At 39.5% G+C, this 17939-nt stretch overlaps 1 protein-coding gene across 1 annotated transcript in view; it reads left to right on the forward strand.

The window, feature by feature from the left end:
* The window catches only part of KIF15 (kinesin family member 15), a 2415358-nt gene that overhangs the window by 794253 nt on the left and 1603166 nt on the right, over positions 1-17939 (forward strand). Inside the window, exon 13 of the mRNA XM_044065522.1 lies at positions 435-521. Within this exon, the coding sequence (XP_043921457.1) occupies positions 435-521 (87 nt within the window). The remainder of the gene's footprint in view (positions 1-434; positions 522-17939) is intronic.

A 17939-nucleotide genomic window follows, 5' to 3' on the forward strand; every position in this document is an offset into this window, starting at 1 on the left:
AGGGCACGGGAGCATAGAGAACAAAAAATGCTCTCAGGATACCTACCTGGGAACCTGAATGCCATGTTGTTGCATGACTAGGAGGGCACACATTCTTATCAATTTTGCAGGCTAGCCATGCTGACCTGGGACCAAGAATTGCAGTTGGACATGACCCTGAGGATTACTTGTATGTTGGCACAGCAGAATTGCTTAGCAGACTAAATAAGCAGGATCTCTGTGGATCCACATGGAAAAATGCTACACAGGAAGACTTTCTTAGATCTAATATTCTTATGGAGTATATTAAACATGGACCTTTGCTTCTGCAGCTAACAGGCTTCCAAAAAAAAGAAAAAATTCTGCTCCAGCGCACCTCACAAAGTAGCTTGAGTAATAGATGCCTTCTGTCTGAACTGGGCTGGTCTGTTTCTGTATGCTTTTTCTCTCTGAAGGTAAAGTAGGAGAGTCCAGAAATGATTCTTGTAATGCTTTTCGGCATGGTCGAGACAGCAGTAGTTCTCATCTTATTCATACGGCAAGTGAGAAACTTCATGCTGCCTCAGCATGTTAACTTCCTGATGCAGTGGGGAGGGATCCTTCTAGCACTTCGGTCTGACCACGTGGAACCTGTCAGTTTAGAAGATGTGACATTGCTATCCCTCATGAGCATTTACTTTAAGCTTGTGCTAAAATTATGAGGCCTGCTAAGAGGCCAAGTACGAGGAAATCACACCTAACAAAGTGGAAAATCTTTCCCCTTTGTTGCCATAGGAGGAACCAGGACCCTAAAGTAGTGGATCTCCAATATCTTTTTATCTTTTTATTTTTGAAGGCTTGGCTCCTATCTAAGTGAAGGTATACTTCTGTGCCGTCTCTACCTGGCTGCTGGTAGCGCTTGCCCCCACCTAGCATCCAGACCAAAAGTGAGGTAGTTTCTAAAGGATGTTCTACACCTTGGGCTTTCCACCTTGATTTTGGCACCAGCCTGGGACCTGAAGTGTGCTACAGAAATGAACTTTGCCACCATTGAACCAGTGGCTTTTGTAACCCTGAAAATTTTGACTTGCGGAAACAGAGCTTCTGCCAGGAGAATGTTGGAATTTCAGGTCTCATTGTGGCAGAGTTTTTTCTCATGTTCCACAGAGATATGTTGACCCTGTGCACTTAACTCTTCTTTCATACCTAAAGTGCTTGTGGAACTCACCCTGTTCTCTGTTCTGTTCCTCAGAACAAATCACCCATTTTCTTCTCTACACCTCGGAAGAAAGTATAACAAATCTCACTCTTATTGGATAATCTTAGGCAGTTAGTATATTGACAGAACCAAGGTCATCAAAAGGTCAGAACATTTATTGTCCCTTTTGCACAGTCAAACTACGTTAGATGCATTTAAGTTGGCTATCGCCAAGTGACTAGCATACTGCTTTAATTATATTACAAAGGCAGTAGGAAGTTATTACAGGAAAAGGTCATACTGCTATCTCGTAGGGGCAGATCAAGTGGTCCACACAAAGAACATAGTGAAGGCACCTAACCATAATAGATGTTTAAGTGTTATCACAGTTGCAGTTCTGTTTCCCTTCATCCCCGCTTTTGCTTTGGGTAACTGGGGTAGGTTGGGTACCTGCTTCCTATCTCTTTGTCTGATATTGCTTGCACAGTTCCTTATCCCTCACCACTTCTTGTTCATGTCACCCACAAGGGCAAGAATTTACCATGTTTCATACAGTTGAGGTTGGGTGTTGAGGCTTGAAAGCTAGACTGTTACTATTTAAAAGGAGCAGGAAACATAAAAGAACCAAAGAAGTTGGAAGATATCAGGCAGATGAAAACATCTGAGGTAGAGTTCCAACCATCCAGCAATGGAAGAATGATGGTCAGCTTTGAAAATTAGGCTGGACCTCAGACCGTAAGGAAGTTCTGCAAAGTGATGGTTGTAACACTGACCACAGTGACATCTGTTATGGTAAATTGCCTACACAACTCTGCTTTCCATGGCTTTACAAATAAAACTGATAGGTCTGGAATTATCTGGGTCTGTGGTTCGACCACTGTGTGTAGTGGCAATATGATGGTTGTTCTCAGACTTTATGGATGTAATCAATTGCCAGACTCTTATTGCAAATGTTTAAATAGGCTCTCATAGGTCATATTTAGAGCTAATAATTTAGCTACTTGGTATATTATCAGGGCCCCTAAATGTGGTGATCGTAGTTTTTGACATTGCTGAGAGGACTTATTCCACAGAAATCTTTGGGACATGGCCTGGGAGAATGGGAGGGCAGCGATTGCTTGTTGGGGTAAGGTTGACAGTAAATTTGATAGTTAAGATACTTGCTTGCTCTTTGGTTGAGAATAAGTGATGTCATTTTGGATCAGTTCAGAACATTGCTTGGTATCACTCCCCCAGTTATGCTTCCGAATGTTTCACTAGGATCAGCCTAGTGATGTGTGAAGGAATCTAATATTGGCAATTCCTACTTTGCATTAGTTGCAAGACCATGTTATGTACAAGCTATTGAAAACTTTCATCTTAAGGTTTACGTGATGGGCAATGCAACTGCATTGATACTTGGCCTTTTCCAAGTGAAGCTAAAGAGGGATTACATTTTCATACATTTATTCATATTGTCATAATTTTTATGTTTTTCTAATTATCTCAATAACCATGGAACATAGACTGAACTGTTAGTCTTGTATGAAAACTCAGCTTGGTAAACAAAATGCTGCTTGACAGCTTGTATAGCATGAGATGTTGCAGCAATGTTTACAAAATGTTACAGAAAATAATATTGGTAAGTCTGACAGTGCATAGAATTAAGGCTATGAGCTGTTAACAAGCTACTACTTGTAGTTTCTTGTCCGGTTTCCTCAGCCTGCACTTGCCTACTGTGTGGTTCTGAACAAGTCACTTAACAGGAACATGCTGTTGAACCAAATCTGAAACAAAATCACATAGGTTCTTTTTCTACCCTGGTTAATAAATACAAAATATTTACTGTGTTTATTGTGACTTACAAAATCTAGTTTAAGACCTAGAATACAGTGAGTGCATGATAAGATAGGTTTATGGTGAATAGTTTCGCTTAAATTTGCTTGGTTACACTTGCAGTTTTACATGTATGAACACTGAGTTGGGATGCTATCTGTTTATCTGTATGTCTGGTACAGCCCGGGTAAAAGTATTGTACTGAAAATTAAGAGTACAGCATGTAATCAAGAAAAATGTTATAGTTTACAGAAAATACTATTTGAATAAACTGTACTGAGATGGATGAAATGAAGCTTATATCACCGAGCTTCAATGAGATTAGGCATAGCTATAGCAGTGGCAATCTGTATGCAACTTGATTTTGTCCAAAGACTCTGGATGCAACCATTGGAAGTTAAGTACAAATTTCCAAAGCTTTAATGGGAGGAATGATAATTTCCTGACTGGTGTAGAAGGATTTGTAGTTGCATTTGGTGTCAATATGGCTATTTTAAGTTTTCTGACTGCATCTGCGAGTTCTTTGTTAGCATGTTTGAGTGCCATTTTCAGGTGGGTAGTGTATGAATTATAAGCTCTTACTGTTTTCTTCCTCTGGCTGTAGAGCTTATTTATACAAGTGTTTACGATCCATAAAGTTCTGTTTTTAAGCTTCCTAGAATATTTAATTTATGTAGGGACAGATCTGTTGATACAACTAGAGCTACTCAGATAGGAGTAAAAGTCTTGAGGTAAAGGTTGTTGCTGTAGTTGCGGAGTTGAACTACAGTAGAACTTAGTTGCTCTACTAAGAAGTTACAGGAGATAAGCTTTTCAGAAATCTTCAGACGCAGTAGTATTAATGAGAGGATTGCAGTCAGATTTATATGAGAAAAGTACCGATTTGTGGTCAGATTTTCTAATGGAGGCCAATACCCCTGGAGTTGCACAAGGTGAAGTGATGGTGTCCTGGATATTTTATCCCTTGGTTAGGATGTTCACTTATTATTCTAGGTAGTTTGTATTTGTAAAATTACTGAGTCATTCAGAGTTTCCCTGCCTTAGTATAGGTGAACCAGTTTATTACTGGATAATTGAAATCACAAGAAAGATGTATTAGTGTGTAGAGGTATGTCATTTATGTTGTTGAGGTAGCTATTGTGGTCCATAGAGGTCACAGAGTGCATCTTAGCTCACAAATATAAATGGTAGTTAGCCTTTTGCTTGTAGTGAATTTGGGAGGAATTTGCTTCAAAATAAAGGTGTCTGTAACAAAGACTGGCTGTCCCCTACAGCTGCCTGTTTATCTGAAGGTGCTGAACCCAGGAATAGAGTGCGTGCTGTCATTACACTGAAAACCACATGTATATGCTTGAATTGCAGGAATGCCTCAAGTTTAGGCATTTTTTAAATTTATTTATTTATTTTTGTTTTTGTTTTTTTGTTTTTTGCTGGGACGTTTAGCATTGAGTAGAGCCGCCTCAGTATGTTATTTATTACAATTTGCTAGGTCAGGATGTCTAAGAGAGTGACTCTGAATAAAAAAATGGAACTGTGGAGGCAGCAAATGTTTTGGCTAGAAAGCAAATCCCTGGCAAGGGAGATATGGGCCACCTCTGGCAAATCAAGGGTGTTTCAGTATTTTGATCCAGGCATGCACATACTTGGGTCCCCCTTGACTGACATAAGCTACTAAACAAATGAAAGCTGGTTGTCTTATTATTGAATTTGGGTAGCGTTGTCGCCTCACAGTAAGACATTATCCTGTTCGATTCTCAGCTAGAGGGTCTTCTGTGTGGAGACATGCATGAATGGGCATACCTTCGTTGAAGGTTGTTCGTTAGGACCAGCAACTCGGCACGTAAAAATCTACTGCCAGTCATTAGCGGACCGGAGTTCCGCTGTGGCGACCCCTAACCGGGAAAAGCCAAAAGATGCAACAGCTAGGTGTTGGCAAAATATTACTCAAGTAAAAACAAAACTGGCAGTTCCAGTAGGTTAACTCTGAGCTCTGCAGTGAGCAAACAAAGAAGGCTAGGTCAAGAGTCCATGAAGCTGTATGGATGACATGCTGGACAAGCCACGCTGCTTTGCAAGGGACGGCTTGCACCTGTCACCCCCAAGGCTTCCGGATATTGGCAAAGGCTCTTGCCACACCCATAGTGCCTTTTTTTAGGCAAGGCTCAAATTCTAAACCTACCACCCTAGAACACAAAAAAGGAAAAAAACTAAGGGTAATGCTGCTCAATGCCAGAAGTCTCAATCTCAAGATGCACGCACTCGAGGCCCTTCTCAGTATGGAGAACACTGATGTCTGTGCTGTGAGAGAAACCTGGTTCAAGGCTCCTGAGAGCACCCCAGCACTATCAGGTTTCACCTCATATCATGCGTTCCGGCCCCAAAATCCGGACAACACCAAGAAAGGAGGGGGGGTGTCCATATTCATAAAGGACACCCACACCTCAAGGTTGGTGGCAACGCACGATGCATCGGAGACCATCCAGGTGCAATTAACCATAGGCAAGACTGCTCTGCAATTTGTAGCATGTTACAGGCCACCCTCTCAAACTCAGGAACCTCACATGGCCTTCCTGAAAACATTGGAGGGGATAAATGTGTCTCCAAACACCATCATACTAGGTGACTTCAACTACCCTAATATAGACTGGGAACACTACTCAAGCCCAAACACTCTAGCCCAAAGGTTCCTGGAGTTCATAAACTCAAATGCCATGGAACAACTAGTCACCATCCCCACAAGAGGAGAAAACATACTTGATATCATCACGAACATGGGATCACAATGTTCAACACCGGAAGTATACCCCTCACTGGTGAGATCAGATCATTAACTAATCTCGCTGGAGGTCCTCATCCCGCCCCCACCTGAAATAAAAAAGACCACAGTGAAAAACTTCTCAAAAGCCGACATCACACTTCTAAAAACTAGTGTGGTCTCCTTTAAGGCCCCTGAGCCAGTGGTAAACATTACTCAAACCGCTGAATCACTTACAAATGCCTTCTACCAGCACCTACAGGACTGCCTGGATCAGGCAATCCCAAACAAAACTAAGACTCTTTGTACCAAAGGCAAGCATCCAGTCTGGTGGACCCCAGCCATAAACAAGCTCTACAACAAAAGGAGGAAGCTACTACAAGATAGAGCAAAATCCTTGAAAGGTAAGACACCTTTGATCATTATAAGTAAAAAACTAAGAGCTCTCATAAAATCATCCAAGGCAAATTTTGAGAGAAAAATCGCCAAGGACTCAAAAGACAATCATAAGGCCTTCTTTAGCTATGTTAGAAACCTAGGAGGAAACTCCCAGATATGCTCAGAATTAGTTCAAAATGATGTGAAGATTACTGAACCTACACACATTGCCAACATATACTGGCTGACAGGTTCAGTGCAAACTCCCCCCCCCCCAAAAGGAGAGATATCTATACCAGAGGATTGTAGCCCCCCAAACATCTCCAACGCCCAGGTGAGAACTGCTCTCTCCAACGCAAAAAACACAGCATCCATGGGACCAGATGGTGTCCCCGGCTGTGTGCTCCACGAACTCAATGAGGAATTAAACCCGCAGTTAGGGCAGCTGTTTAATCTTAGCCTCACCTCAGGATACGTACCCAAGGAGTGGCGCACGGCGACTGTGGTCCCACTTCACAAGGGCGGTGCCTCCACCGACCCTGGAAATTACCGTCCCATTAGCTTGACAAGCCTTATCTGCAAAGCCATGGAGAGGATCATAATGGAACTCATAAATAAAGACATAGGGAACTTGCAGACTTTGGATCCAACCCAGTTTGGCTTTGTCAAAGGCAGATCATGCCTTTTAAACTTGGTTGACTTTTTCGAGACAGTCACCAAGGCCATTGATGAGGAAAGGCAGTCCATACAGCCTACCTCGACCTGGCAAAGGCCTTCACACAATACCCCACTCATGTAATATCGAAAAACTCATCAGCTTGAATGTAAACCCATACATCACAAGATGGGTTGCAAACTGGCTAAGTGACAGAACCCACAGGGTCAGAGTTGCTGGAGCCATGTCAGACTCAAAGCCTGTCACAAGTGGTGTCCCACAGGGCTCAGTCCTGGGTCCACTCTTGTTCGGCATCTACTTTTCTGAAGTACAAGCAAACACAGGAGGGTTATGGCTGACAAAGTTTGCAGATGACTGCAAACTGGGCCATAGTCGAAAACACATCTGACACAGATATCCTTCAGAAGGGCCTCACAGAGACGGATAACTGGTGCCAGAGCCATGGCCTAAAGTTAAACGCCAAGAAATGCATAGTCATACCCTTCGGGAAAAACAAGGTTACCCCTAGCTACCATATAGGTGGCAATCCACTGAGCACAGAAGAAGTCATCAGGGATCTTGGGACCCAGGTTGACAGTAGCCTTCGCTTGACACTCATGTTGCTAAAGTAGTTAGGAAAACCTTCTACATTGCCCACCTGATCATGAAGGGATTCACATCTAGATCAAGGGAGGTCATCGTCCCCTGTACTCATCACTCATTAGACCTATGATTGAGTACAATGCCCCATTCAGAATGTATCTGACCCGACACCTGCAGCAGCTGGAAAGGCCCCAAAAGTTCCTCACCAAAAGGATAAAGGGTCTCAAAATATGTCTTATGCTGCCCGACTGAAAGAACTCCAGCTCTATTCAGTCTCATACCGCTTGCTCAGAGGTGACCTGTGCCTGACATATAAGGCCATGTCAAACCCAGATTTGATGAATATGCTTCACCTCAAAAATCTAGATCCCTCAGAACCACAAGGGCGGGAGACTTAAACCTTGACACGGTTATTAATAGAATGTGCTGGAGGGACAGATTCATCACCCAGAGACTCCCTATGCTGTGGAACAAAATCCCGGTACATATGAGGCAGAGCACCTCGCTGGCCTTGTTCAAGAGGAATCTTGACCAATGGATGGGAGATCGCAGATATACCCCAGGGATTACTTCAGTGTCGCTGCTTGACAGAGGCACAGCAAAATAATAGGCATAGTTTTATTCAAACTAAAGGGGTGGCGAAAGCCACATAGCTATGGGCTAGGCTTATAAATGCCCTTGGGCAGATAGCCTAGTATGAACCTATGAACCTATGTATTAAATCAACAAGCATAAAAAAACTGGTAAGCTTTCATGCTTAGAAATGTGCTGCTTTGGTTAAATAACTCAAGTCCAGTGTCTGTCATGTGACATACAGGCATATATAGCAAGGTCAATCATATTCTTCTGCATCTCCCTTTGGGAGAAATGGCTAAAGTCATAGGTCATTCTCCCTGGCGTGAGCCACTGCTAAGTTGCAGTTGCGTAGCTATAGGGATCTAATCGCCCTCGCAACATACTGGATCCTGCTCTGCAAAGGCAGCTATCAACCTGATCTTGTGCAGCCTAGTGTGGATGGTGTCTTTATTCCTGACGGTCATTAATTACCAAAACATTGTGTAACCCACAAAGAAATCCTAAAAAAATCTGGACATCAAATAATAATCTTTATCATGGCAACCCTACTACTCCCAACCCCATTCCACATAATTCTGCCACTGAAACAACCATTCTCCTAAACAATTATTTCATAGCAACAATCCAAAAACTAACTCAAAATAGCAACACTTCCTCTTCTCCTCCATCACCCCTCAACAAAACACCTTCCAATGACTTCTCATTTAAACTGGTACCCACCACCTACATCAACTCTCTCTTGACCAAACTCGAACCTTCCTCCCCATCTGCTGATAAATTACCTTCCTGTTTTCTTAAAGTTGCTGCTGAATTTGTTGCCTACCCTGTCTCAGTACTGATAAATCCATTAATGAAACCTGTGTCCCTGATTTTTGGAAATCTTTCTTTATAATTCCACTGCATAAGAGTGGAAACCCTACTGACCCTTCTAATTACAGGCCATAGCCATCCTGTCCCCTATCTCCAAAATTCTTGAGAAGTGCATTCACACCCAGTTAATCAAACACCTGCTTGACAATAACCTGCTTACCTCTACCCAACACTGCTTCAGACCCCACCATAGCATATTTACTGCACTACTTTCATTCACTCAAACAGTAGCTGAGGCCGGTGACAATAACATGCTAATCGCCTGCCTTTTCCTTGATCTCTCTAAGACCTTTGAAACTGTCACTACATACTTTTATCTAAACTCTCAGACCTTAATCTTTCTAGTTCTGCCATAAAGTGGTTTTCTAGCTAGCTCTCCAGTAGGCAACAGTCTGTTCGCTGGCAAACTGTCTTCTCCCCCTTCCTTCCAGTTAACACTGGGGTTCCTCAAGGATCAATTCTGGGGCCCTTCTTGTTCAATATTTTCACTAACAAACTACATTCTGCTTGTAAGATCTCAACTCTACTGCAATATGCTGATGATTCGACATGTATCACCACTGCCCATAGTATTCCTAATCTGTTAGCTCTCACTCAGGATGCCTTCTCATCTGTAAAAACATGGCTCTCAGAAAAACAACTTGTACTAAATCCTTTAAAAAAAAAAAAAAACTCCCTTTGTTCTTTCCTAGAACACTGGGCTCAACAAAAATCCTCCTTTACTATTGCCTCCCTCAACAATACTACCATTAAAGCTGAAACTTATACCAAAACTACTAGAAATCAAAATTTTCTTGCTTCTTCCTCCAGACTCTGTTTGGCTCAGTCACTTCTCTTACCTTGCCTACTGTACACTGCCCCCCTTACTAATATTCAGTCTACACTTTTATCCAAACTTGAGCAAATGTGCAGTAAAGTAGCCAGATTTGCCACTAACCTTCCTCACAATTCTCATCACTGCCTTGCCTTCAAGACACTTCAGTGGCCTGAATTCTCACATCAGCTGCTGCTTCCTCAACAACATATCACCCACTCCATTCTCTATAATCCCTCCTCCTGCCCCTCCCTGTCCAAATTAGTAGCTTACTACACCCCCTCCGGCATCTTCGCAAAAGTGATAAGCACCTTCTTGATATTTATAAACCCAAAAAGAACTTTGGAAAGTCTCTGTAAAGTACTCAGTAGGTCATGTCTAGAACACTGAAAAATACCAAAACGAAATAACCAAACATTTCCACAGGCAGGTAGAACAGACCAAATAACGATAATTAGCGTAAAATTTATTAACCATAAAAAATAAAATAAAATGAAATCAAGCGCTTTCACGGGCAGACCAGGGGGGAGAAAAGCTACTTGCCAACCGCAAGGACAGGTCACGCAGGTAATTGACTCAGTCTGTATGACCAATTGTGAACCTTCGAGGTTAGATTACGGATCTGAAAGGGACAATTGTGTGGTAGTAAATAAGGACAATTTCATTATTTACAATTTTACCGACATTAATGTAATGTAACTGCTGATTTTTTTGGACTTTTTACCAGAGGTTTTCAGTTTGTTCCATTACGTCCTGTGAATTTAAGCAATGTTTTAGTAGATTTAAAATTGTTAGACATTTGAACCTTGCCGTTCAGTTCAAAGGACAAACAAGTTTTGGGGGGTCTTTCCAGGGCTAGTACATTCAACCCCCCTGTACACCCCTCCCTTAAGGTTTTTTAAGAATTGGTTGAGGCTGACCTAAGAAATCATTGTTCTAATAGAGCATACACTCCGCCCACCAATTTTAACCAGGAGTCACTCCAGTTAATAAAAATGCTTAAAGAAGAGGATGTCCGGGTGATGAAACCGGATAAGGGAGGGGGTATAGTTTTGATGTACAACACAGCATATGAAATTTATCTTCACAACATGTTGCAAGATACTGAACAATACGAACTGATTTCCAGGAATGAGTTAAATTTAGCATACTCTAAGATCAAGTTTGTGCTTTCTGACCACCTTTTTCAGGGAGCTATTAATGAAAAACTCTTTAATTATTTGCATGTTAGTAAACCAAAAATCCCAGTAATTTTTGGGATTCCAAAGATTCACAAAGGTTTAACCCCATTGAAGTTCAGACCTATCGTCTCAGGGGCGGGTAGTATAACGGAACCCCTAGGAAAGTTCATAGATTTTATCACTAAGAAACTTGCATATTTTCTACAGCATGTGTGCAAAGATTTTTGGGACTTTCTTAAAGGTGTTGAACAAAGATTTTATAAACCTGACTTATTAATGGCAACAATTGATGTAGTGGAACTATTTCCCAGTATTCCGCACTTTATAGGTTTAGAATGGTTTCATGACATTTTAGTGTCTGATTCTGGTTTAGATTCCAACACTATTAGGTTATTGGTTGAGTTTATGGAGATTGTTTTAGACAACAATTTCATATACTTCACTGGCGAACTATTCAGGCAAAAGAAGGGTGTAGCAATGGGCACTGCCTGTGCCTCAAGCTACGCCAATATTGTGCTGCATTACTGGGACAGTAAATTTATCTTTTCTACACACTGGGTTCAACGTATTATCCACTACAAGCGATACCTACTATGGGATGGAACCTTAGACGATTTTACGGATTTTATGAACTATATTAATTCTACCACACACTTTTTAACATTTACTTACAATGTCAGTAATGATCATTTAAATTATTTAGATGTAGTTCTTCTTAAAGATGTTCACAATCACACTTTTCAGTCAAGGTTATATAGAAAACCCTCTTTCTCCAACTCCTATTTGCATTTTAACAGTGGTCACCCTTTCCACCAGAAAAAAGGTATAGTTAAGGGACAATTTATTTGTGCATCTAGGATGTCAAGCACAAAGGAGTATTTTTTTGAAGAGGTAGATTTTTTGAAGCAGCTTTTTTTGAGAGAGGCTATCCGACATATCTTGTTAACAATTTAGCTCAGGATGTTAACAACAGGGAAGCTATTTATTTCCCGTTACTGGGCAAATGCACAACACAGGATACATGAGCAAAATCCTTAGAACAGTTTGATCCACACAATAGTTTCGTATACACCTTTTCCAATGATTCCCTGCAAGTGGAACAGTCAATTTTGAGGTATTGGCCCCTTTTGGCACTTCATGATGATTTTTAAGCACATCGTGAAGGAACGTCCTCATTTTGTCACAAGAAGGGGTACAAACCTCAAAGGACTTTTTGAAAGAAGACCCAGGTTTGATAATGAACATAGTTTTCCTAAAATTGGTACCCACAAATGTGGGGGCATGCAAACAATGTTCTTTTATAATCAATGACAGCTCCCTTTACATCCCTTCAAAGAAGTTTAAATTTAAAGCTGATTGTTGTTACAACTGTGGGGAAAGGGTGTTGTATATTTAGGGTTGTGTACCCAATGTTGCAGTTTTTACATAGGTAAAACTGAGAGAACCCTTAGAAGGAGAATATACGAGCACCTCTACTATATTTCTTGGCTCTTGCCCTAACATGCAGCTTAAATTTATTGTCCTTGAACAGGTTATACAGGACCACAGGGGAGGTGACTGGGAAGCCCGTCTTGAATACAAAGAGCTGTTGTGGCAACTCAAATTAAATGCCACTAGACCCCCTGGTCTCAACGAGAGTATTAGCATTGTGAGCATGCTCAAACTAAGGAAAGCTAAGTTGTGATTTTTTATGCAGTTTATTAGAAATATAAGTTTTAATAAAATATTTTCATAAAATAATTTTTTACAAGGTGTTTTTAGTATAACTTTCAACACAATTGTATTTTATGTATTGAGGATTATTTGACACACGGCTTATATTTGTCTGTCAACCTTTTAAACTGTTGCTAGTACTTTAACAGTCTACTATATGTTCAATTCAATAATTAAGTCACATGACTTTAGTATTAAGTTATTTAAGCTTCTATTTTGGGGAAATTTGTATCTTGATAAAGCCTGGTACTCAGCTGGGCGAAAGCGCTTGATTTCATTTTATTTTATTTTTTATGGTTAATAAATTTTACGCTGATTATCGTTATTTGGTCTGTTCTACCTACCTGTGGAATTGTTTGGTTATTTCGTTTTCATGTCTCTAACACATTCCCCCTCAATATAACAAATATTTCCCAAAAACAGCAATTTTAAAAAAAATAATTAAAACTGTATCTACTAAAGACTTGGTCCTGCCCCTGCCACGCTCCCACTTGACAACTATCTCACTTCTCACCTAATACTCTACTAAAACTATCACCTCTTTTTCTCATTTTGTTACTGAAATGTGATTTCATTGTTGTACCTCTTCCTTCAAATAGATGAAAGTATTTGTCTGTCATTTTGCATGACTGTATTGTTGGAGCTTTTCTCCTCGGGACTTCACTGAAAATGGGCCCCTGACTCCACTGGACCAACCCGGTTATCAAATGTCAAATAATTAAATAAATAATAAAAATGTTTCAGAACTAGAGTACCTTTAGAGTTTGTGATCAGATTCCTTGTGACTCATACAAGTATATGTGATGTCTGTTTAAGGTGGTGTAGTGTTCAGACTATCTGGCTGCAGTCTCATAACCCTAATTCTAGGTGTTTTAATTCTTGGAGTCATGGGGAAGGGGTGACTTCTTAACAACCTCAGCATAAGCAAGTGTAGTGTGGGTGCACTGAACTGTGGATTTATGGGTGAGTGTGTATGGTGGCCTCCAGACTAAGTACTTGCATCTCTTACATGGTGTTTTTTGTTGAGGCGGCAATAATGTCCTTTCAGTAACCTTGAGACAGTTGCAACATTAACTCTAAAAACCTTGTTGCACTGCCTCAAAACTTCAAGTTCTGTTAGACTGGCAGGAGAGTGGACAAGAGCTGACTGTATTTTCATTTTAGTCAGATTTAGTTATACAGGATTACCAAAGTGCCCAGTCCAGTCAGAAATTGCATCAAGGCATGCAGCACAGTTAGGTATAGTAGGTATTAGATAAGAAACAATTTATTCATCCGTGAACATAACTCAATACATAGCTATGGATAAGATTGGTAAGAAGGTTAAAATACAGCCTAGTATTGGCAGTAAAATAGTATAGATATGAATCAGGCAGCATGATAAGAAACAAGAGCTACTTGGTGAGTATGACAGCAATCCAGGCACAAGGACCAATATTTTTGAGAATAGTGATAAGAAAATTAAAAGCCTACTTTTACTGTATGTGACAGCGCATAAAAACCATGGGGGCCACATTTTTAAACAGAGCAGCAACAAATGGAATACTGCTTATATGCTGCAAGATATCCGTGATACACTTGAATAGTGCAGCAAGATAAGGATACGATAGTACAGTGCATGGGGGTAGTTACAGTATGAGGGGGCACTGCAGAAAGGTAAAAGCTCAATAATTGTTTTCAGATTCCTTGGTATAGAGAATTTGATAGAGAATTTGATAAAAGGCATCCACTGGCTAATGTGTAGCATAAGTTGCTGTACAGCTAAGTTCAGGCAAGGGCAAATCTGTACAACTCAGCATAAATTACATCAAGCCAGTAACAAACAGCCAAATACAAACTTAGAATTAACTAGCTATCATCTCAGATAAGTGGTCCAAACATTGCAGAGTCCTTCTCTCTGACACAGGAGAAAAATGCACTAAGGAGTTCCAAATGTAAAATGCCAGCAGCCAACAAAATGGTCAGTATTAGCTTAAAAAAGGCACTTTGCTGGTGATGAAGGGATTAGATAAATTCTTCAAGTTCTGTTAGACTGGCAGGAGAGTGTGACGTATTGTAGCACAGCAGAAATTACATCAAGGCAGAAGTGAGCAATAACCAATTTGTTACCATTGCTAACTAGCTACTAACAAATAAATGCTGAGAACTTTGCTAATTCCACTTCCCTCAAGAAATAAAAGGCACATAACAGTTATAAGTACAAAATATTGGCAGTCAACACGGCTCTCAATATTAGCTTGATAAATTAGAGGGATCTTCTGAGTTGTCCAATAAATCAATTTTTCCAGTGAGCAGTAGCGTACAGCTCAGCTTATATAAGGGCAGAGCCATGTGTAAAACATCAGAAATGGTTAAACAGGCAGTTTTAAGGAAAGATGAAAAGGATGGTCTACTTTTCAAGCTCTATCCCTGTTTCAGATTTAGATGTTTACCATATATTGGCTAAAGTAGTACATCAGAAACTGGTTCAGAATTTAGACAGGATATTGATTTTTAGTTTATGTAATCCATTATTTGTTGTCTGAAGTTTGAACTAGGTGGTGGGTTCTGTGATGCACTGTCCTTCGTTGATGTCACTAAGGCTTTTGTTTATAGGACTTTTGCCATTGCATACAATGAGACAGTGTCTGGGCCATGAATGCTGTGACTGTGGCATGTTTCATACATTATGCACTACTCCACTTCTACCTTTGTATACATGTGTTCATGTTTGTAAAGTATTGTTACTGTAAGTATTGTCATAAGGTACTACCCACTTTTTTCTTCTGCTCTTTAATGCTGTACAATTACCATATGTTATAATTGTACAAAACCATAGGGTTGCTCACAAGTTGCTACTTTTCTAATGTGCGTCTCTCTCTCTACTCTACTTGTTAATATTATACAATGGAAACTGTTTTTGATACTTTCTACAGAGGTGATGCTCAAGGGCTGAGTCTGCCCTGGTTAATAAATATAAATAAAATGAAATAAGTTGCAGACTTTTATAGACTTCCTTATCTGTCTAGTAATATCATAGCTACTGTAAAACTTACTGATGAGTATACTTATTTTCTGAACATAAAGTGCAAGGGAACATCAGGGGTGCCCCCCTGTCCATTGTTACAGTCCTTTAACATTGATTCTTTTTTAAGTAAGTAGTAATCCAAATAAGTAACTATGGTACATTATAATAACGTGCTAATTATTTCATCCAATTACATACAAGACACTTTTGTAGAAAGTTCATGATTATGTATATATGGATTATTTTATAATTCACTGAATTATATCCATGGATGTGTGCTTGTCACATCTTATGCAGTGATAAAAGTATATTTCTTGACTGTATTATTATGCGTTACATTTTGCACTGTTAGCATATTTGTTTTACTCTAAATGTTAAGTTGCTTAACTAAACTTTCCTTCTGTCTAATGTATTTGTAAATGTTTGCATTTGATATTGCATCTGTTTTAATATAATTGATAATCGACTGTTATGCTTTTGCTGTGTTTAAGTTGCTGTGGAGCCAAGACCCCTATAAATTCTGTGTAAATTAGTGGCTCGGTTTTCTCTCAGGAATGGATGAGGGGGTGATGTTCATGTCAGTGGCCGTTTACTTTAGTACTACTTTGGATGCAGTATTTAAATAGGGTACTGAACCTTTGTCCATTTTATTTTAGAAAATGGTTGTTTGGTCCAATTATTATGTAGCATAGCTAAAGATGAAGTTTCTACAAGATGGGGAATTCTGTTTAAGCACTGGCTTCCCATATATCAGAACATTTAGCAATGTTAGTTTTGTTTGCAAGGAATATAATGTCTTAGTAAGTCCACTGATTTGTTTTTGAACCTAAAATTTAATTTTAATTTATTATTTTTAAGAAGTACATTATAAAATATATTTGGTAGGGATGATGGAGATGAAGTAATTATCAGTAGATTAATTAACTTAAATTTTATATGAGAAGTGGCCAATTTTGGGACAGTTACAGTGGCTTTAAAACATGCCAAGTCCCATGACTGTTATAATAATGCATCTTATTCTTAATAATACATATTTTACAGTTTTATAAGGTGATGAATCATGAATAAGGTGGAAGAGCTTGGTCTTAAACCTATATTATTTCATACAAAATGTAATAATTGAACTAAAGCTGATCTTTGGGATTCCCTTTTTTTTCCCAAATGATTGTGTTGTATTAGTTTTAGCAGAGCATCCCACTGTTGACATTACTTAATACCCCAAGGCTAATCTGGCCCAGTGTTGGGGGTTGTGACCCCAAATCCAGTACTGGTGACAAGTTGCTTCCTTGTAAATAAATTGTCATGAAACTCTTACTTGTGACTCTCTGATTGCATACCTAAGGAAGGTATCAGAAATAGTAAAGGTATTTCTTCATGGCAATTATGTGTTGGAATATTGATTTTAAAAAATGAAATTCATGTCCAACTTCATCCTTTCCAGAAGAATGGTAGAATTTTTCTGCAATTTAATGTTAAAAGTTGGATGAACTTTTGTATTCTGGATTCTACTTTGACTTTTTCTTTCTTTGCCTATATTTTGTATTAGACACCATGCATTTTTTCATTTGTATTTATTTTGTTTCCACACATTTTACAGTTACAGAAAAGGGAATAGAAAATAACAGCTAGTTGGGAAACAGCAGATTAAATAATCCATAGTGGTGCACACATGCCCAGATATGAATGCAAGTATACTTAGATAAACCAAATTATACTTAAATACATTCATGTAAGAAAACATTAATGTCCCCACAAGGTTTACTCTTAATGTCATGTTAGTATTTTCAAAAATACTTGAAGCTAAAAACACCAATGCTTACATGGTATAATCCATGTTTTCATGAAATTCACAGGCGATTTTAGCTATTCCTCCAAGCCACTGTAAAGCTGTTTGATGTGCCACAGACCTACCTCTCATCCTCTCAGTACAAAATATCTGGTCAAAGCCAAAGATAATGGGAGTACAAAGTCCAAAAAATAGGGGCAGTTTTTAAATGTTGCTCTTATAAACTTAGAAAGTTGCTAGAATAGCAGGCTGTGTATTAGCATGCATTTTCTGAATTATATGAAGTCTGAAACTTGAATGTCTGTCATGATTTAGTGACTCCAGTCCACAGTAATTTTTCAGCAAACCATGATTTGTTTTGACGGACCAAAATTGTGAGGCAATAATCTACACATTCTGCGAAAATCTTGACAGCAGAGAGAAATATGGCCACAGATGTTCTCGGCAGTACATGTGTCAGTGGTGCAAAGAATCAAGTCCCTTTAAAATGAACATTGGCTTCTCTGAAATCACACTGGGAATAAATGAGTGCAGATTCCCACAGTGAAGTGTTTCTAAGGATGATAGGCCTGTAGTATTTTAAAAATGCATAGTCTGAAGTAGTGCACGACAAGGCAGGTCATAGTATAA

Source organism: Protopterus annectens, chromosome 3.part0, assembly GCF_019279795.1.
Source record: "Protopterus annectens isolate FY-2018-M chromosome 3.part0, PAN1.0, whole genome shotgun sequence".
NCBI lineage: Eukaryota > Metazoa > Chordata > Ceratodontiformes > Protopteridae > Protopterus > Protopterus annectens.